This window comes from Myotis davidii, unplaced genomic scaffold (assembly GCF_000327345.1).
Source record: "Myotis davidii unplaced genomic scaffold, ASM32734v1 scaffold167, whole genome shotgun sequence".
Classification (NCBI taxonomy): domain Eukaryota; kingdom Metazoa; phylum Chordata; class Mammalia; order Chiroptera; family Vespertilionidae; genus Myotis; species Myotis davidii.
Window position 1 is genome coordinate 5,443,376 of NW_006300048.1, and position 17,401 is coordinate 5,460,776.

At 43.0% G+C, this 17,401-nt stretch overlaps 1 protein-coding gene across 1 annotated transcript in view; it reads right to left on the reverse strand.

Annotated features, from left to right (window-relative positions):
* ENPP5 (ectonucleotide pyrophosphatase/phosphodiesterase 5 (putative)) overlaps positions 1–11,210 on the reverse strand; it is a 16,149-nt gene extending 4,939 nt beyond the window's left edge. Inside the window, exons 1-3 of the mRNA XM_006776410.2 lie at positions 11,004–11,210; positions 6,236–7,099; positions 3,899–4,075 (exon numbers count right to left, since the gene is read on the reverse strand). Coding sequence (XP_006776473.1) covers positions 3,899–4,075; positions 6,236–7,064 — 1,006 coding nt within the window. The 5' untranslated portion in view covers positions 7,065–7,099; positions 11,004–11,210. The remainder of the gene's footprint in view (positions 1–3,898; positions 4,076–6,235; positions 7,100–11,003) is intronic.
* Between the last annotated feature and the right edge of the window lie 6,191 nt (positions 11,211–17,401).

A 17,401-nucleotide genomic window follows, 5' to 3' on the forward strand; every position in this document is an offset into this window, starting at 1 on the left:
TGAGCAGCCCTGGCCAGATGGGTGGGGCCTACCTCTTGAGGGTGATTGATTGCAGGGCTCCTGGACTGTGAGAGGGCACAGGCCAGGCTGAGGGACCACCCCCACCCCAGTGCACAAATTTCGTACACCGGGCCTCTAGTCTATATATGCAAAACCCTAATATGCAAATAGACCAAATGGCGGAACAACTGAACAACCGGTGGCTATGACATGCATTGACCAGCAGGAGGCGTGTGCAGAACATGGTGGGCGTCGGCCATGGCAGGATGGTGGAGCTGGTGAGTGGGGGTGCCAGACCAAGGCAGGATGCCAATTACTGTTATTGAGGTGAGCCTCTGGTGGTTACTGAAAATTCTTTGCTCCCGTGTGCTGCAGTCACTGTGCCCTCTGCAGCCTCGCGGCCCACAATTCCATTCAAGGTGCAGGAATTTGTGCACTGGTCCCCTAGTAATAACTGTATGGTAAGGTGGGTTCTGGAAATATTGGAGGGAACACTTTGTAAAGTATATGATTGTCTGACTACTAAAGCCGCTGCTCGCACCTGCTGACAGCACCGGCCCTGTTTGTACCTGCTGCTGGCGCCAGCCCCAATTGCTCCACGCCATCAGCATGTGGGAGCAGCAGCGGGAGCGGGACTGCTGGTAGACAGGGGACTGGAGGCCATGGCAGGAGGGGCTGGGCAGGGGCACGGAGGATGGGCCAAGACCTGCCACTGTGCCCTCTGCAGCCTCGCGGCCCACAATTCCATTCAAGGTGCAGGAATTTGTGCACTGGTCCCCTAGTATTGCTACAATGAAATTTGCAACAGAAATACAGCATTATAAAAAAATCTTAAATCAATTTTTCTAAAAGTCACAAACTGATTGATCTTTAGTAGTCTCCTCAGAGCAACCAAACAAGTCTCTCTAAATGCCATGGTTGTTTTGCATTCACTCAAGTAAAAATAATGCCAATCGGTACTGAGTGAGATGGGCCGGACACACTCTGGAGCCCTCCCGTGGTCCCTCCCTGGCTGCCCAACCTCCTGAGTCCCTCCCCAGCCCCAATCATGCACCAGTGGGGTCCCTTGGCCTGGCCTGCATCCTCTCACAATCTGAAACCCTTCGGGGGATGTCAGAGAGCCGGTTTTGGCCTGATCCCATAGGCCAGGCCGAGGGACCCCACTGGTGCACAATTTCATGCACCAGGTCTCTGGTACTTAATAATGGATGCCTAAGGGCAGTGGTTCTCCAACTTCAATGTAAACTGAGACTCCCAGAGGGGGAGTGTAAAAACACAGATTGCTGGGCTATATGCCCTTATAGTTTCTATGTCAGTAGGTTTGGTTTGGGCCCAAGAATCTGCTTTTCTAACAAATTCTCAGGTAATTTGGATGCTGCTGGTCCATGGAACGAACTTTGAGAACCTCTGCTTTTGAACATAAGGGCTTAATCTCTGTGGAACTCAAGCTGAGATGAACTGTAATGGTCAATAGTTAATTATTTTGTTGAATAAATGGACATAATTTAATATAAATAGGAGCATTATTAAGGTTTCCTGTCAAAAATAGGTGTGACCAATCTATTGTGTAATTGTAGTTCACCAAACCAAATTTCCAGAGAGTCCCTTAAATTCATGTAAACTGCAAAGTTTTGAGCAACCCTTCTAACATAAGCGCTAACTGCACACTACAGAGTATCTGAACATATAAAGGCCAAATAAATTATTTTTCAAGGCCTTCTTAAAATGGTTCCCCTCATGTCATTAAATATTGGTATACAGATCATTATCAGTATGTAAAACCAGTTTTAAGAATCAGGAACCATGTATATGTACAAATTACACCATGGCATAGAATCTGTCACTATGAATTATGTATACAAGTGCCATAGACAGGCAACTGCTTTTCTTTTCATCAATAAAGATGACAGGGATCTAATTCTACCTAAAGGGACATTTTTGTACATCTGTTATATATATCAAGGACCAATAACCCAAACAGCACTTCTAGATAGTTTGACACAATGTGGATCCTTCAACATTCAAGTAACGGAGTAGAAACAAATAACTGATCAGTACTGCATGTTAATATAGAGATCCACCAGGAATCCCATACCAACAGAGGGGGTTTAATATGGGGACTAGTTATAAAAGTGTTGAAGAGCTAAGAAGCAAACATGAGATGGTGAGGTTATCCAGTGTTAGACAGTGGAAGCTCCTACAGGGCCCAGGGCTGGAGAGATAGAGGAAGAGGCAGGTGATTTTACTGGAGCCCAAAAGCCAGGGCTACTTAGAGCTGAGGTCATAGAGATAGTTGGGAGCTGGGATCACAGAGGAAATGAACCCATTGTTAGAGACACAGCCTGAGGCAGAGAGTAGGGAACAAATACCCTGGCTTCCAAACTCCTGTCAGGGTGTTCTAATGGTCAAACCTAACCAGAAACCAGTTCACAAAGGAACAGGGGAATTTAGTCTATAAGGGTCAGTGACTGGTGTTACAAAGCAGAGCAAGAAAAGAGCAGGGAGCTTGAGAGCAAATTGCAAATGACAGACACAATGGAGATGAGTAAAATTCTGCAGATGACTTTTCCATTTGGATAGCTTGTTAAAGCAATATAAGAAGAGAAAATTATACATTAAGAATGGCAGAAAGTGCCTTATTTTGCATGTTTGAATTTTAAATGGAACTTCCATTATATTCTGATTTTATACAGTGGGAATAGCTCCAAAATTATATCACGAGGTATTAGGAAAACACATCTTGATATATTATTTTACATAACACATTACCTTCTTTTTAGAAATGTTTCCAAGGTATAGAAAAAGTTGGCCTACATTTAGTAGAACCAGAAAGAAGGGAAGAAAATACTAGAAAGCTGATAATTGCAAATAAAAAATAGAGTTTAAATTCTAATGAAATCAGGCCTTCCTTGGCCCAGTGGCTCAGATGGTTAGAGCATAACCCCAATATGCCAAGGCTGCATGTACAATCCCCGGTCAGGACACATACAAGAATCAACCAATGAATGCATAAATAAGTGGAACAGGAAATTCCCCTCTCTCTCTCTCTCTCTCTCTCTCTCTCTCGCTCTCGGTCAGGACACATACAAGAATCAACCAATGAATGCATAAATAAGTGGAACAAGAAATTCCTCTCTCTCTCTCTCTCTCTCTCTCTCTTTCTTCCCCTTCCTCTCTCTCTCTAAAATCAATTAAAAATTCTAATCAAATCAGTATATAAAACAGAGAAAATAATTCAATTTATAAATTTCAGTTATGTTTTTCTCAGGAACATCATGTTTATGACTAGCAGTATAGGTCACTGTGCATATTTTTGGTCTGGCTTCAAGAGAAGTAAATGTTTCATTTTTAGGAGGTTACTTCTTTTTAAAGCCCCAAAGTTGGTCTCTTTACTTTGCTATTAATATACTAGGGGCCCAGTGCATGAAGATTTGTGCATGGGGGGGTAGGTCCCTCAGTCCAACCTGCACCCTCTCCAATCTGGGAGCCCTCAGAGGAGCCCTCTCCAATTACTCTGTCTCCGTCCCATGGCCTCCCACTCTGCCAAGTCCTCCAAGCCGCCAGCTCTCCCTCTCTGCTCTCCACCCGGCGGCTTGGGGGGCATGGTTCCCTTGGTCACCAAGGAAGCCATGTCCCCCCAAGCCGCTGGTTCTCCTACTCTGCTCTCCACCTGGCACCTGTAAATTAACCCACCATCTTTGCCGGGTTAATTTGCATACTCACTCCTGATTGGCTGGTGGGCATCATGGCGGTACAGTCAATTTACATGTCTCTCTTTTCTTATATAGGATAACACCAGCTAGTTATTCGACCAGTAAATAAAGTGCTTTATTATCCATCACATCCACTTTAGCACACAGCAATGCAGAATGGGAAGAAATAATTGTAACATACTCACACATAAGGCCTTCTGACTTATTCTGTAAAATGTACCACCCTTCGTCAGCCACTGCTATAATTGGTTGAACCCGGGTGTTGTATTTGTAATGCCATCTTTCTGGAATCTCTTCTTTTTTGTAAACAGTCATATTAGGATGAGCATGAGCTAGTGCTTCATAGACTTCATCAAATTTACCTTTAAGAGAAGGGAGAAGGAGAGACACTCAGAACAAAACACTCACTGTTACAATCAAAGAAACTATCATGGCAATAGAGGTCATTCAATGCACACACCCTACTGAGGTTACAAGCCAGCAAGCTAGCCAGACACTTTAGAATTCCCATCCCTTTTGAGGAACCTTCAGTAGGAAAGGGGGCGAGGGGAAAGCAGGGACTAATAAATAATCTTCTGTTCTAAGTAAATTATCCTTATACAATTAGGAGATCATTATGTAGAACCTGAAATCTCTAATTTGAGATTTCTTAATAACTTAAACATACACACAATGCATGTAATACAGCAACACCCAAATTGAAACAAAGGGTTCATTCTGCTAGTTATGAGTGCAGAGGTAGAGATTCTCTAGATAAGAAAATATGGGGAATGGAGGGTGAGGACTGGGACAGGACAAGGTGGAGGTGGGAAGCAGACTGCAAAGTAGAAAAGTTCTTCAAAACCCTGGAGGTCTTGCAAAAGTACTTCATATGCAGTGAACTGGGCACTGTCTGCACTCCTTTGCTTGTTATTCACATCCATTTCATAGGGGTTCCTCTCTTCCTCCCACACCAACAAGGCAACACCATACCAATTTTATAAGGAAAACTGAAGGATTGATGTGATTTTCTAAAACAACAACAAACTTGCTATTCCATAATGAATTTGTTGAAAATTTTGTGTGCAGGCACGTATGCCAATTTTAACGTTCACCGTTTCCTATGATCCTCTGAATTCCCCTGTGAGGGACAGAACTCTCATTCGGGAGGGATACAGCTCTTCCAAATCTGCTCTCTCATTTGAGACCTAGACTAACCCTAGGAGCTGATAAGGAAGAAGCCAGATGAGTTGGTCCGAGTCTTGCTCTGTCTTACATTGTGATCTGGGGAAGTAATACTTGGTGACAGGGCTGATATGAAACTTGGAGAAGAGACTTCTAAAACTTCATGGTCTTGTTATTGCTTCCCTTACTTATAGTTAAGAAAATGAAATCTCAGGTTGACCAAAGCTTTCTCCTTCCTACATTACACGGCTTTCCTATTAAGCGGGTCCTAATCTATATCTATATATCTATAGAGAGGGGGGCTTTTATGGCTTCTATGAAATCAGTCCTTTTCTATCTTCCCATTGCAACTTCTTTCAGAAGGGGGCTAAAACTTTCATCATATTAAATGATTCCAAAATGGTTAAAGACAGCATCAATTGCAATATTCTCGGAAAAAGTGAAAAATTAGACTCCAAAGGAAAACCAGCAAGTTGGTTTAGGGAGATAAAATATTCTGTTGGCAACCTACAGCTGTCGGAGGGGAGGGTGGCTGGCGGGCTGGGTGAGAAGGGTCATTTCATAAATACAGAAAACCATATGGTCATTACCAGAGGGAAGAAGGGTGAGGGGGGCAATAGAAGAGGGTAAAGGGGAGATAAATGGTGATGGAAGAAGACTTAACTTGGGTGGTGACCACGCAATATACATATGATGTATTATAGAACTGTACACCTGAAACCTATATAATTTTATTAACCAATGTCACCCCAATAAATCCAGTAAAAATTTAAAAGATTCTGTTAGCATATTTTCCAGGAAGCAGACACCACTGAAGGACACCAGAAAAGAACCAGCTCAAACAGGTGAAGGCATCTATTATGAACTTAAGGCAACCAAGAGCTCATTATAACAGTGAAATTCCCCCTTCTAAGTGGGCCCTGGATACCATTTTCTGAACATGGGATGCATGAAGAGGCATGACCTACTACTGCGCCCACACCTACCCTACACCAACCCTTACAGACTATGACAAAAATTTCCATCATGAATACGCACTGAAGTGACAGGATAAACGCAGAGGCTCCCCAAACTGGCTTTGGAAATTATTCCCCGTGGGCTCCTTATTTGAGGGCAAATAAATTGTGCGTTGTGTGGCAAGTTTGGTTCAGTAACAACAGCAACAAAAAAAGAGATTTTGTTTTTTTCAGAACATAAGGAGTGAATTCCAGAATATTGGTAATATGACATGGTAATATTACCTGTGTCATGGTAATATGACACAGGCAAGCATACTTTAAAGGCACAGAAGCAAAAATTGCCCACTCAGTGGCCCTGGGTTTATGCAGACTGGGTCTCAGACCAACAGTCAGACTCACCTTCTTTGGGCAAGATGGCTGCTACTGGAGATTGGTCAATCAGCAGGTAGTGCTCTTTATCCAGATACTGGTCGAGTTCTATCACCCTCTCCTCAGAACACTGGGTCATTCCGTGATCACTTGTGATAATTAGGTTCAGAGTGTTCCACAAGTTTGCCTTTTTCAGCATTTGTATAAGATATCCTAACTTGCTGTCAATATCTGAAATGACAGGATCCATGAGTGGACTGTCAGGGCCCAAATGGTGGCCCATGTCATCGGGGTCTTCCCAATAGAGAAGACCAAGATTGATGGGCTCTTTTGATGTAAACCATTCAATAATTTTGGCCACTCTCTCTTCAAATGAAACGGACTCATTGTAAAGCAGGTAGTGAGTGGGAAAGCTCTCATGGATTTTCACATCCGTGCCGGGCCACATGGCTGCACCACTGGTATGTCCAGCCTTCTGATTTGTGATCCATATCGGTGTTGCTTCTTCCCAAAACTCAGAATCATAAATATTCATGTTATCCAAGGAGAAAGATTTGTTCAGAATAGGATCAAACATGTCATTTGCAACAATCCCATGATTCTCTGCAAAGAGGCCAGTTACCAAGGTATAATGGTTAGGGTAGGTCTTCGTAATAAAAATATTAGTAACTTGCTTCACATGAACACCATATTTCATAACATAATGAAAATGAGGTGTTGGAACTCTATATAAGTAATCCCAGCGGAATCCATCAAATGAAACTAGTAGCACCTTTTGCTGATCTGGTTGGAGAGAATATGTAATTGAAAGTGTTAATGCAGCAAGTATGAAGGCTGCGCAGAGGAGTTTTGAAGTCATTTTCAAAGTGCTTGGTCAGTTCAGCATAAGATAATCTGTAAAAGAAAAAAATATATAGAAGCTAATTTAGTTTTGTATCCTTTACTCAAAACTGAGAGTGATGGTGCTGAGTAATCCCAGTTATAAATCACAGCCTGCAAGGATTACGTTACAGAACTCCATCTTCAGGTAATAAGGCTAAGAAGTTTAGTTGCATTAGAAACTGTTTTACTTTCCAAGAATTTATCAAGAATTACAACATTCCTCAAAGGAGTTATTTAAATCGGTTCCCAAACATCCCTTAAAAATATGATATAGTTTACAAACAACTTTTCAGAAACATTTTCAGGTTGACTCAAACTTCTGACAGTCGTATAATACCTATAAATATATTTATCATTATTACACCTACTATTTTAACCTAGCAACAAGAAAGTACTGTTGGCAAACCCAATAATAATGCTTTAGAATATATATATATATGTAGAATATATATTCTAATATATATAGTAATGCTTTAGAATATATACCTGGCAGGGTAGCTCAATTGGTTAGCATGTCATCTCAATATGCCAAGGTTGCAAGTTTGATCCCTGGTCAGGGTACATACAAGAATCAACTAATGAATGCATAAAGAAGTAGAACAATAAATCAATGTTTCTTTCTCTTTCTCTCTTTCCCACTAACATCAATAAGTATATAGAAAATTTTACAAAGACTTATGTTTGGTTCATCATAATTAGAGATGTTACTAGAGAGAGAAGAAAATACATTAACTTGAAGAGACAAAATTTGTGATATTCAATATATTTGTGAAATGTAACCCATCTTCATTTATTAATCAAATCATAGCCTTATTTAAACAATTAGATTCTAAACTATATATAAACAGAAACATATTTTTAGGAGATATTTCCATATTTGTTTTATTTTTTCCTCTTTGTTTTATTTTTTCCCCAATACCATTTATCTCTATACCCTCTTCCACCTCCACCTGCCCCTCTCCTCCCCACAATCACCACACTGTGCATGAGTTGTTGTTTTTTTCTCAACCCCTCCACCACCACATCCTGAATCCCTTCCTACTTACACCCCCACCCCCTCACACACACACATACCAGAGCTATCTGCATGCTCTCTATGACCTGTCTTTATTTCGCTTGTTAGTCCAGTTTGTTCATTAAATTCCACATGAGTGAAATTATATGGTATTTGTCTTTATCTGACTAACTTATTTCACTTAGCATAATGTTCTCCAGGTCTATCCATGCTGTCACAAAGGATAAAATTTTTTTCCTTTTTACTGCAGAGTAGTATGCAATTGCATAAGTGTACCACAGCTGTTTTATCCACTCATCTACTGGTGGAAACTTGGGCTGCTTCCAAATATTGGTTATTGTATATAACACTGCAATGAACATAGGAGTGCATATATTCTTTCAAATTAGTGTTTCAGGTTTCTTCGAATAAAGTTCCAAAAGGAGAATTGCTGAGTCATAAGGCAGTTCTATTTTTCATTTTTTAAACAATATACTTTTATTGATTTAAGAGAGAAAGGGAGAGGGGAAGAGAGAGAAACATCAGTGATGAGAGAGAATCATTGATTAGCTGCCTCTTGCCCGCCCCCATCCCCTCCCCCCTCCACCAGGAATCTCAAACCCAGGCATGTGCCCTGACCTGGAGTCAAACCATGACTTCCTGGTTCATAGGTAGACACTCGACCACTGAGCCACACCGGTGGGGCCATTTTTCATTTTTTGAGGTAACTCCATACTGCTGTCTACAGTGGCTGCACCAAACTGCATTCCTACCGACAGTGCACAGGGGTTCCCTTTTCTCCACATACTTGCCAGCACTTGTTTGATTGATTGATTGATTGATTTACTGACAGGTGTGACAAGAGATCTCACTGTGGTTTTAATTTGCATTTCTCTGATGATTAGTGATGTTGAGCATCTTTTCATGTCTATTGGAGAAGTGTCTATTCAGATGCTGACCTTCCTAATGTCAAAATTTGTTAACATTTAATCTTATAACTGATAAGATTAAATAATCTCTTTGGACCAAGGTTGTTGGTCTGTTGTTTTTTTAAACTGCATGTATTTCTAAAAAACTTCCTTTTCCCCATTCCAGCCCACCCCCACCCCTCCCCCAGGACCTCACCACTCCACTGTCTATGTCCAAGGGCCATGCATATATGCCTACATGTTCTTGATTGATTATTTCCCATCTGCCCACCCTCCCCCCCTTTCCTCCGAGATTCTGCACTCTGTTCCATACTTCCATGTTTCTGGATCCACTCCGTTCATCAGTTTATTTTGTTACTGAGATTCCACATGTGAGTGCGATCATGTGATACTTGTCTTTCTCTGACTCACTTATTTCACTTAGCATGATACTCTCCAGGTCCCTCCATGATGTATCAAAGGGTAAGAGATCCTTCTTTTTTACTGCTACATAGTATTCCATGGTATAAATGTACCACAGCTTTTTTATCCACTTATCTACTGATGGGCATTCGGGCTGTTTGCAGATCTTAGCTAATTGTGCTGCTATGAACATAGGGGTGCATACATTCTTTCTGATTAGTGTTTTGGGTTTCTTAGGATATATTCCTAGAAGTGGGATCACTGGGTCAAATAGCAGTTCCATATTTAATTCTGCATTCCCACTAGCCGTGTAATAGGGTTTCCTTTTCTCCACATCACTGCCAGCTAAAAAGCTTTTATTCAAGAAAGCTAATTAAGAGGCAATGTAGATAAACAATACATATGTAAATTTTGTTGGTTCTCATTGGACTTGCAAATCAAGCGAGGACCTTTGGTTCTCCCCTTTTCCTGTCCATTCTTGCATGAGTTTTTTGTAAGCCCACCAAAAATTGGATCTAACCATACTTTGTGCCATGAAATCTCTTGAATTCAGCTTTGACATCTTCCTAATTTGAATCACTGAAGACATGTTTAAACCTCAAAAAATGAGCCTGTCTGGTTTTGCTATATTAGAGTTATAGGTACATAAAAACTTCTTGGCATACTTGCTTTCTTTTTAGATGCAATAATTCTATTTTGTTTGCTTTTAAACATGATTTTACCACACAGAGAACTAAATTGGTTAAACTAAAATTGTCTGGAGCGTAGTTCTCCAGACAATGATTCAAAATTAAATTTAAAAACTATTTCTCAAATGGTAATAGTGTTTCCTATTCTAGAAGGGACATTAAAAATCAGTTCCAATAAGAAACTGCAAATATATTTACTAACATATGTAGATGAGGATGGTGGTTCCTTCCTCTTTCTCCCTTATCACCATCCTAACCCAAGGAAGGCTAATACAAACTAAATATAATTTAAACCTAAAATAAAAATCAACTATGCGAAACACCCGATTTTCCTCTACGTAAATTCATTCAGTAACCGCGGTAAGCAGGCAAGAACTGCTTTCTCGGGACAAAGGAAAACAAACAAAGGCTAAGTGTTGTCTAAAGCACAGGAATGTTTGAAAAGCAGGACCGGCATTCTCACCTCCATGACAGAGCACACCGAGAGATGGGGGTGGGATGAACGACATCTCAGGTTTTTCTTTTTTCATGCATGAAATGCTGCACGGGGCGGCGGAAGCCCTGCCTCGGGGTCCAAATTTCGCTGGGCCGCTTTCCAGTTCCTCTTCCCTCCCACCCTCCCCCCACAGACAGCCTTGGGAATCTGCAGGGCACGGGCGCCAGGAAACGCGAAGGAGACGGACCGGGGAGGAGGAGCAGGTGAATCGACATCAAGCAGAGGGTGATGCGTCGCCCCATCGCCCCCACTGGGGTTCCATCCCGGTCCTGCGGAAGGGTTGCGCCCCCCGAGGCCTGCGGATGCCCCGACGTGGGCAGTGTGTGCACTGGCGGCTCGTTTGGGGATCCACCGAGAGCTCACGGGGTCACCAGAAGACAAGCCGCCCGTCTCCCTGGACTCTTACCTTCGCAACGATCCGGTCCGTCCGCATCGGCTTGGGGGAACGGGAGGCAGGATCTGCAGGGGGCTCCCTCCTCAGACCCGGGGCAATGGCGGGTTGGGTGGCGGGACCTGGGGGACCCCTTGAACCCGCCGCCGCTCACCCGCACGCAACCTCTGCGCGGAGCACCTGACCAGCACCGCGTCCCCGCCGCCGGCTCCGCCCCTTGGCTTTCATTGGCTCCGGTGGCGCTACCCTGTTGACGGGTTCCCGGGAGTCGCTGAAGCCCCTGTCAATCAGCGGGAGCGGGCGGTGCTGCCTGGGTTTGGAGGGCGGAGGGGGCAGGAGCCGCGGGAGCCGGGAGCTGGCGCTGCCCAGCGGGAGGCGGGAGGGGCGGGGCAGCGGACCCCCGCTTTGCCAGGCGAGCCTTTTCTGTAGTCAGTGATGCAGATTGTAATGCGCTACCCCAGTGGTTTGTGTGCTCTAACACTCACTATTTTTGTTAAAAGCGACTTTTATTTTCTTACCCGTTCTCTTAAGTGTTTTTTTCTTCTTCTTCTTTTTTTTTTTTCCTTATCACAAATTGGTCGGCGACGCCATACCCTGGGCTTTGTTCTGAGGAACACCGCAGGATGTCGTTAGGACGTTTACATTGTCTTTAATTCTTTTTATTAGTCGGTGTTGGCAGCTGCTTTACCGCACATACATTTAATTTAAAGTCTAGGATTTACTCCAGCCAATTCCCCAGCCCCAGTGTTTGTTGTCCAGGTTTTTGCAATATGAGGTCTCAGGGATCTGCAACAGCGAGGCACCTGAGAAGGAACGGACTGAATCCCGCCTGTTCAGGATGAGGCTGTTTGCACAGGGATTGGGGGCAACAGCTACTCTGGTAGTTGCACCTGGGCTCCCGACTCTGTTTCTAGCTTTGTTTCCAAATAACTGGCAAAGCTCTGAACTCCAGGTCCTATTTCATTTCCGGGAAGTCTTGGTTGGCACTGTTTCTTCTGCTCCTTTACTGTAGAGAATTAATTGTTCAAGTTTGTTGGTAACCATGGTATTTTTAGGCCGGCGGGAGTGCAGTGGGCACGTGCACAGTTTGCCAATTTGATGCCATCTATAATTACCACAGATTGTAGCAGTGATTTTGAGCTCCCCTGAAAGGATTTGTACACCTATACAACTTCTGGGCCTGATTCTGACCACATTACAATGGGCAACAAGATCTTAAAGTAATGTCGCAACTTAAATTTCAACATCTAATTAACCCATAAAACAGAGAGCAAAACCAGTGGCTTTGGCTGCTCCGTCTGTTGTTCATGCTCCCTGTCTGGTGCACTGGAGCTGTAACATGCAGACATTCCTGTTGATACTGAGTTAAGTGAGACAAACATTTTGGTCATAGTTTTTTCCCTTTCTATCTATTTCTTATGGAGGGGAGAGTTCTTGCCCCATTGGCTCACTTCCAATTGTGTCATACCATCCCACAGTGCATTGGGGCCCTCTGTGGGGGCCTTTCATTTGTAACTACTTGAGTTGATGGTTTTCCACACGTGGGATGGGGATTAAAAGGGAGGCTGATTTCTGTGTTTATCTGGACACAGTGACGATGAAGTTGTACAGGTTGTTCCAAGTCTCCAAAGCCCTGTCCTTTGAAATCGCCCAAACTTGGAACGGGTGGTCCAATATTGTAAGTCCTTCACCCCCCAAAATAGGTCAACCCCATGTTCTCCCCAAACTCTCAAAGAACAGCGTATGCTGGTTAGAGAACAGAAGTAGGGGAAACAGGCCTTTTACACGGGCCGCTGAACGTTGTTGGCCTCTGTTCAGATGACACTCTGCCCTGCTTTGCAAACCTTTTATGGAGGGCACAGTTGTGCTCTCCAGCTACAACCTGTGAAATAGGAGGGCGCAGCTGTTAACCACAGTACAGAACTCAGAAAATGACTGTGAGTGCCAGACACACTTTCCACATCTCCATAAAATGATATTTAGTGTTCAACTGGTAAGCTTGTAATATAACTCATGTCCCTGATGGAGAAAAAAAATCTGGCTTAAAAAGCGTAGCTAAAGGAATGATTGTAAAAACATGAAATCCTGCTTACTCTGTATCAATCCTCCTGCACAACCTGTAGCTCCATTTTCTGTCCAGTTACAATAACTACTCAGCAAATCATGGCAGCATACATTGATATCGACTATAGCTCTTCCTTTATTTTATATTATTGAATTAATATAATCATCGCTGAGCTGGTAATATTTTTCTGAATAATGGAGTGAGAGAAGAATCAACTCTTTCATCAGTTTTGAGGTAGGGATGGGGGCCCCTCTGCCTGCCTAAGGCAGTCTAATAGGGATTTGAGGGCTGGATTCTCCCGAAGGAGCTGGAAGAGATTTATGCTAAAACTGACATATGACCTGTTCTGTATGAGCTAGCCAAGAATGGCTCTGCCACAGAAGTTTGGTTTTCAAAACTGGTCTATACCCCATGGTAGAGAAAATGAAGAAATGAATTTACAATTTAAAAAATACATCACACATAAGAATTTAATACATCATACACCAAACAACTAAGTGAAAGAAAGTCTGTCTCTTAATTCTTTATAGAACACTAGAAGCCTGGTGCACAAAAATCGTGCACTGGGTGTGGGGGGGGTTGGAGGATCCTCAGCCCAGCCTGTGCCCTCTCACAGTCTGGGAGCCCTTCAGGGATGTCTTAGCACTGCTGTGGAGGCAGGAGAGGGCTCCCCCCACTGCAGCTGCATTCATCAGCCGTGAGCTCGGCTCAGGGCTTCTGCTTGAGCGGCACTCCCCTTATGGGAGGACACTGACCACCAGGGGGCAGCTCCTTCATTGAGCATCTGCCCCCTGGTGGTCAGCATGCATCATAGCAACCAGTCATTCCACCATTCAGTTGATTTACATATTAGCCTTTTATTATATAGGATACTGCAAAATGTGGATCTCATATATGCAACAGTCATAGGTTAGGAACCATTGAGACTCTAGTTCTGGACTGATCTTAATTATGTTTTTTAAATATGTTTGTATTGATTTTAAGAGAGAGAGAGAGGAAGGGAGAGGGAGAGAGAGAGAGAAGAGAAATCTCTAGGAGAGAGAAGCATCAATTGGCTGCCTCCTGCATGCACCCTATTGGGGATGGAACCCCAAACCCGGGCATGTGCCCTGTATAGGAATCAAACCTGCAAATCAACTGAGCCACATGCCAGGGAAGAACTGACCTTAATTCTTGATAAATAGGACTTCGCTAACTTGGACTCATCATAAGAAGTTCAGTAAAAAAAGTAACTATAGTTTAGTCAAAGACTTAGTCCAAGTATGTTTATGTCTATTAGTAATTTGGCTGTGAATGATATATTTGTACTACTTAGAACTATATTTTTACACAAACAGTTATCATGCTTTTATCTTCTAAAGCTTTATGCAAGTCAAAGATAACCTTATAAACTTGTTTGTATTATGGTATTTCCTAAATTGTATCATAGTGAATTATTTTCCCAGAACTATTGTAACACACTACCACAAACTGGGTGACTTACAACAAATGTATTCTCTCATAGTTGTGGAGGCTGGAAGTCTGAGATCAAGATGTCGGCAGGGCCATACTCCTTCCAGAGCAGTGGTTCTCAACCTTCCTAATGCCGCGACCCTTTAATACAGTTCCTCATGTTGTGGTGACCCCCAATTTCATTGTTACAAATTGAACATAATTAAAGCATAGTGAGTAATCACAAAACCAACATGTAATTATATATATGTGTTTTCTGATGGTCTTAGGCGACCCCTGTGAAAGGGTCGTTTGACCCCCAAGGGGGTCGTGACCCACAGGTTGGTGACCCACAGGTTGAGAACCGCTGCTCTAGAGGCTCTAAAGAACACTCCTCCTGTCTCTCCAGCTCCTGGTGTGTCTGGTGTCCTTGGCTTGCTGCTGTGTAGCTCTACTGCAGGGGTGGGGAACGTCCAGCCAGTGAGCCATATAAGGTCCGAGAAATCATCTGGTCTGGCCCTGCCAAGGCATTAGGGGTGAGTTAATGAAATGTTTGACAAAATATAGCAGGGCTAATTTTTAAGTTGATAATTTTATATGGCCTGAGAATGATGTTATAAATATCCAAATGGCTCTTGGCAGAAAAAAGGTTCCCCACCCCTGCTCTAATGGATACCTCCACCATCACATGAGGTTCTCCTCTCTGTCTCTGTCTCCACATAGCTTCCACCAGTCAGTGGAATGAAGGCCCACTTTCACCCAGCAAGACCTCATCTACACTTAGCTAATTATATCTGTAAAGGTCCTATTTTCCAAATAAGTTCACACTCTGAGGTTCCAGGTGAATGTGAATTTTAGAGGAACAGTATTTAACCCAGTATACGTAGCTAGCAGAATGTTTAATTTTATAGCTCAGCCGAGATCAAAAGTTCACGAATTATTATTAAAATGGCTCAAAATCAAGGAAACTAACAACACTTAGTGCTGACTGGAATGTGGAGCAACTTCCACTATCATACATTGCCGGTGGGAATGAAATAGCCACTTTGGAAAACAGTTTGGAAGTTTCTCAGAAAGTTCAATATGCACTTTCCATACAACCCAGGAATTGCACTCCTAGGTATTTAGCCAAGAGAAATGAAGCTATCCTCTCAAAAACTTACATGCAAAATTTTAACGTGTTTTTATTTATTTTTAGAGAGAGAGGAAGGGCAAGGGAGAGAAACATCCATCAGCTGCCTCCTGCACTCCCCCTACTGGGGAGTGAGCCTGCAACCAGGTGTGGGCCCTGACCGGAATTGAACCGGTGAGCTTTTGGTGCATGGGACAACACTCAACCAACTGAGCCAGGACTATAAGCAAATTTTAATAGCAGCTTTATTCATAATCATTAAAAGCTAGAAACACCTCACATGTTCTGCAGCTGTGAATAAATTGTTCTATATTCATAAATGGAATAAGGAGAAATGAAAAACATAGATGAGTCTCAAAAGCATTTTGCTAAGTGAAAAAAGCCATATAAAAACGGCTAGATGCTGTATGATTCCATTTATATGACATTCTAGAAAAGTCAAAATTATGAGAGAGAAATCAGATTGATGGTTTCCAGGAATGGGGGTGAAGGGAGGAGATTAGCTACAAAAGGGTATCAGGGAACTTTCTGATGTGAGGGGATTTTGATTTTGATGGTGATCACATGACTCCATAAGTGTCAAAATTCAGGAGCTATACACGTGAAAATACTTAAATTTACTATGCATAAATTATACCTCAATGAACAACAGCAACAAAAAAAATACCCCTACTCTGTGATCATTCCCCCAAAGGTCATGTATGACTTTTCCTGGTCACTTTTCTGTGTGTAGTAGAGAATGTTCATTGACGGTATCAGAACCTGCAAATGCAGGAACTCCGTGGGGCCCCTGATCTGCTGGTCTTCATGTTCTTCCACCTGAAGAAGTGAAGACTGGAAATCACACAGCAAATAAACAATTAGTTCCTAGGCTAGACCGAATATTATTTGTTGAATAACTGATGCAGCCGAGGATGTGCAATTGCAGGAGGAAGAGACAGTTGTCTTTTGGTATCTGTTTTCAGGCTTGTTTTGATAGACATACTCTCAGAAGAAGCCAAGTACAAACTGTACATGCCTTTGTGGTGTGTGGAGTGAAAACATTAGGCCCAAACCATATTTTCAGTTCTTTGTAAAGAAACACATCCCTTCAAAGTCTCAAATACTTGGTATAACCTCACCATTTGTTTCAAAAAGTATTGGCTTGTCATGGGTATTGGAATTCTGCAAATTTACTATGATTGTGGGAGTACCTCCTCCCAGATCAAAAGGATGTTTTTTCCACTCTAGATACTTACATTTAAAATGTAAATTTAGGGGGAAAAAACCAAGATGGAGACATAGGTTAACGCCGGAGATTGCTGCCACGAACAACCAATTCAAATTACACCTAAAAGACAGAATGGACATCATCCAGAACCACAGGAAGGCTGGCTGAGTGGAAATTCTACAACTAGGAGGAAAGAGAATATCATACCCAGACTCAGAGGAGGCGCAGTGCTGAAGTCACTCAGGTACGGAGTGCACACGAAGCGGGCTGGGGACGGAGGGCGCGGTTGGAGTTTTCAATCGGGAGGGAGCTTCAGACTCTGAGCTCGAGAGCCGGGTGAGTCTCTAGGGACCCAGACTCAAACGGGAGAAGCGGGACTGTCTGGCTTCGGTCGGAACTCGAAGGCAGCTTTCTCTCCGAGGTTTGCAGCAGTTGCTGGGACTCTGTGAGGCAGAGCCCCTAGGGACGGAACTGAGAGCTGCCATAACTGCTCTCTCCGGCCCACCCTGTTGATCCCGTGCGACCCACCCGCCTCGCCCAAGGCCTGCACAGAGCCATTTGCCAGATAGCCTCAG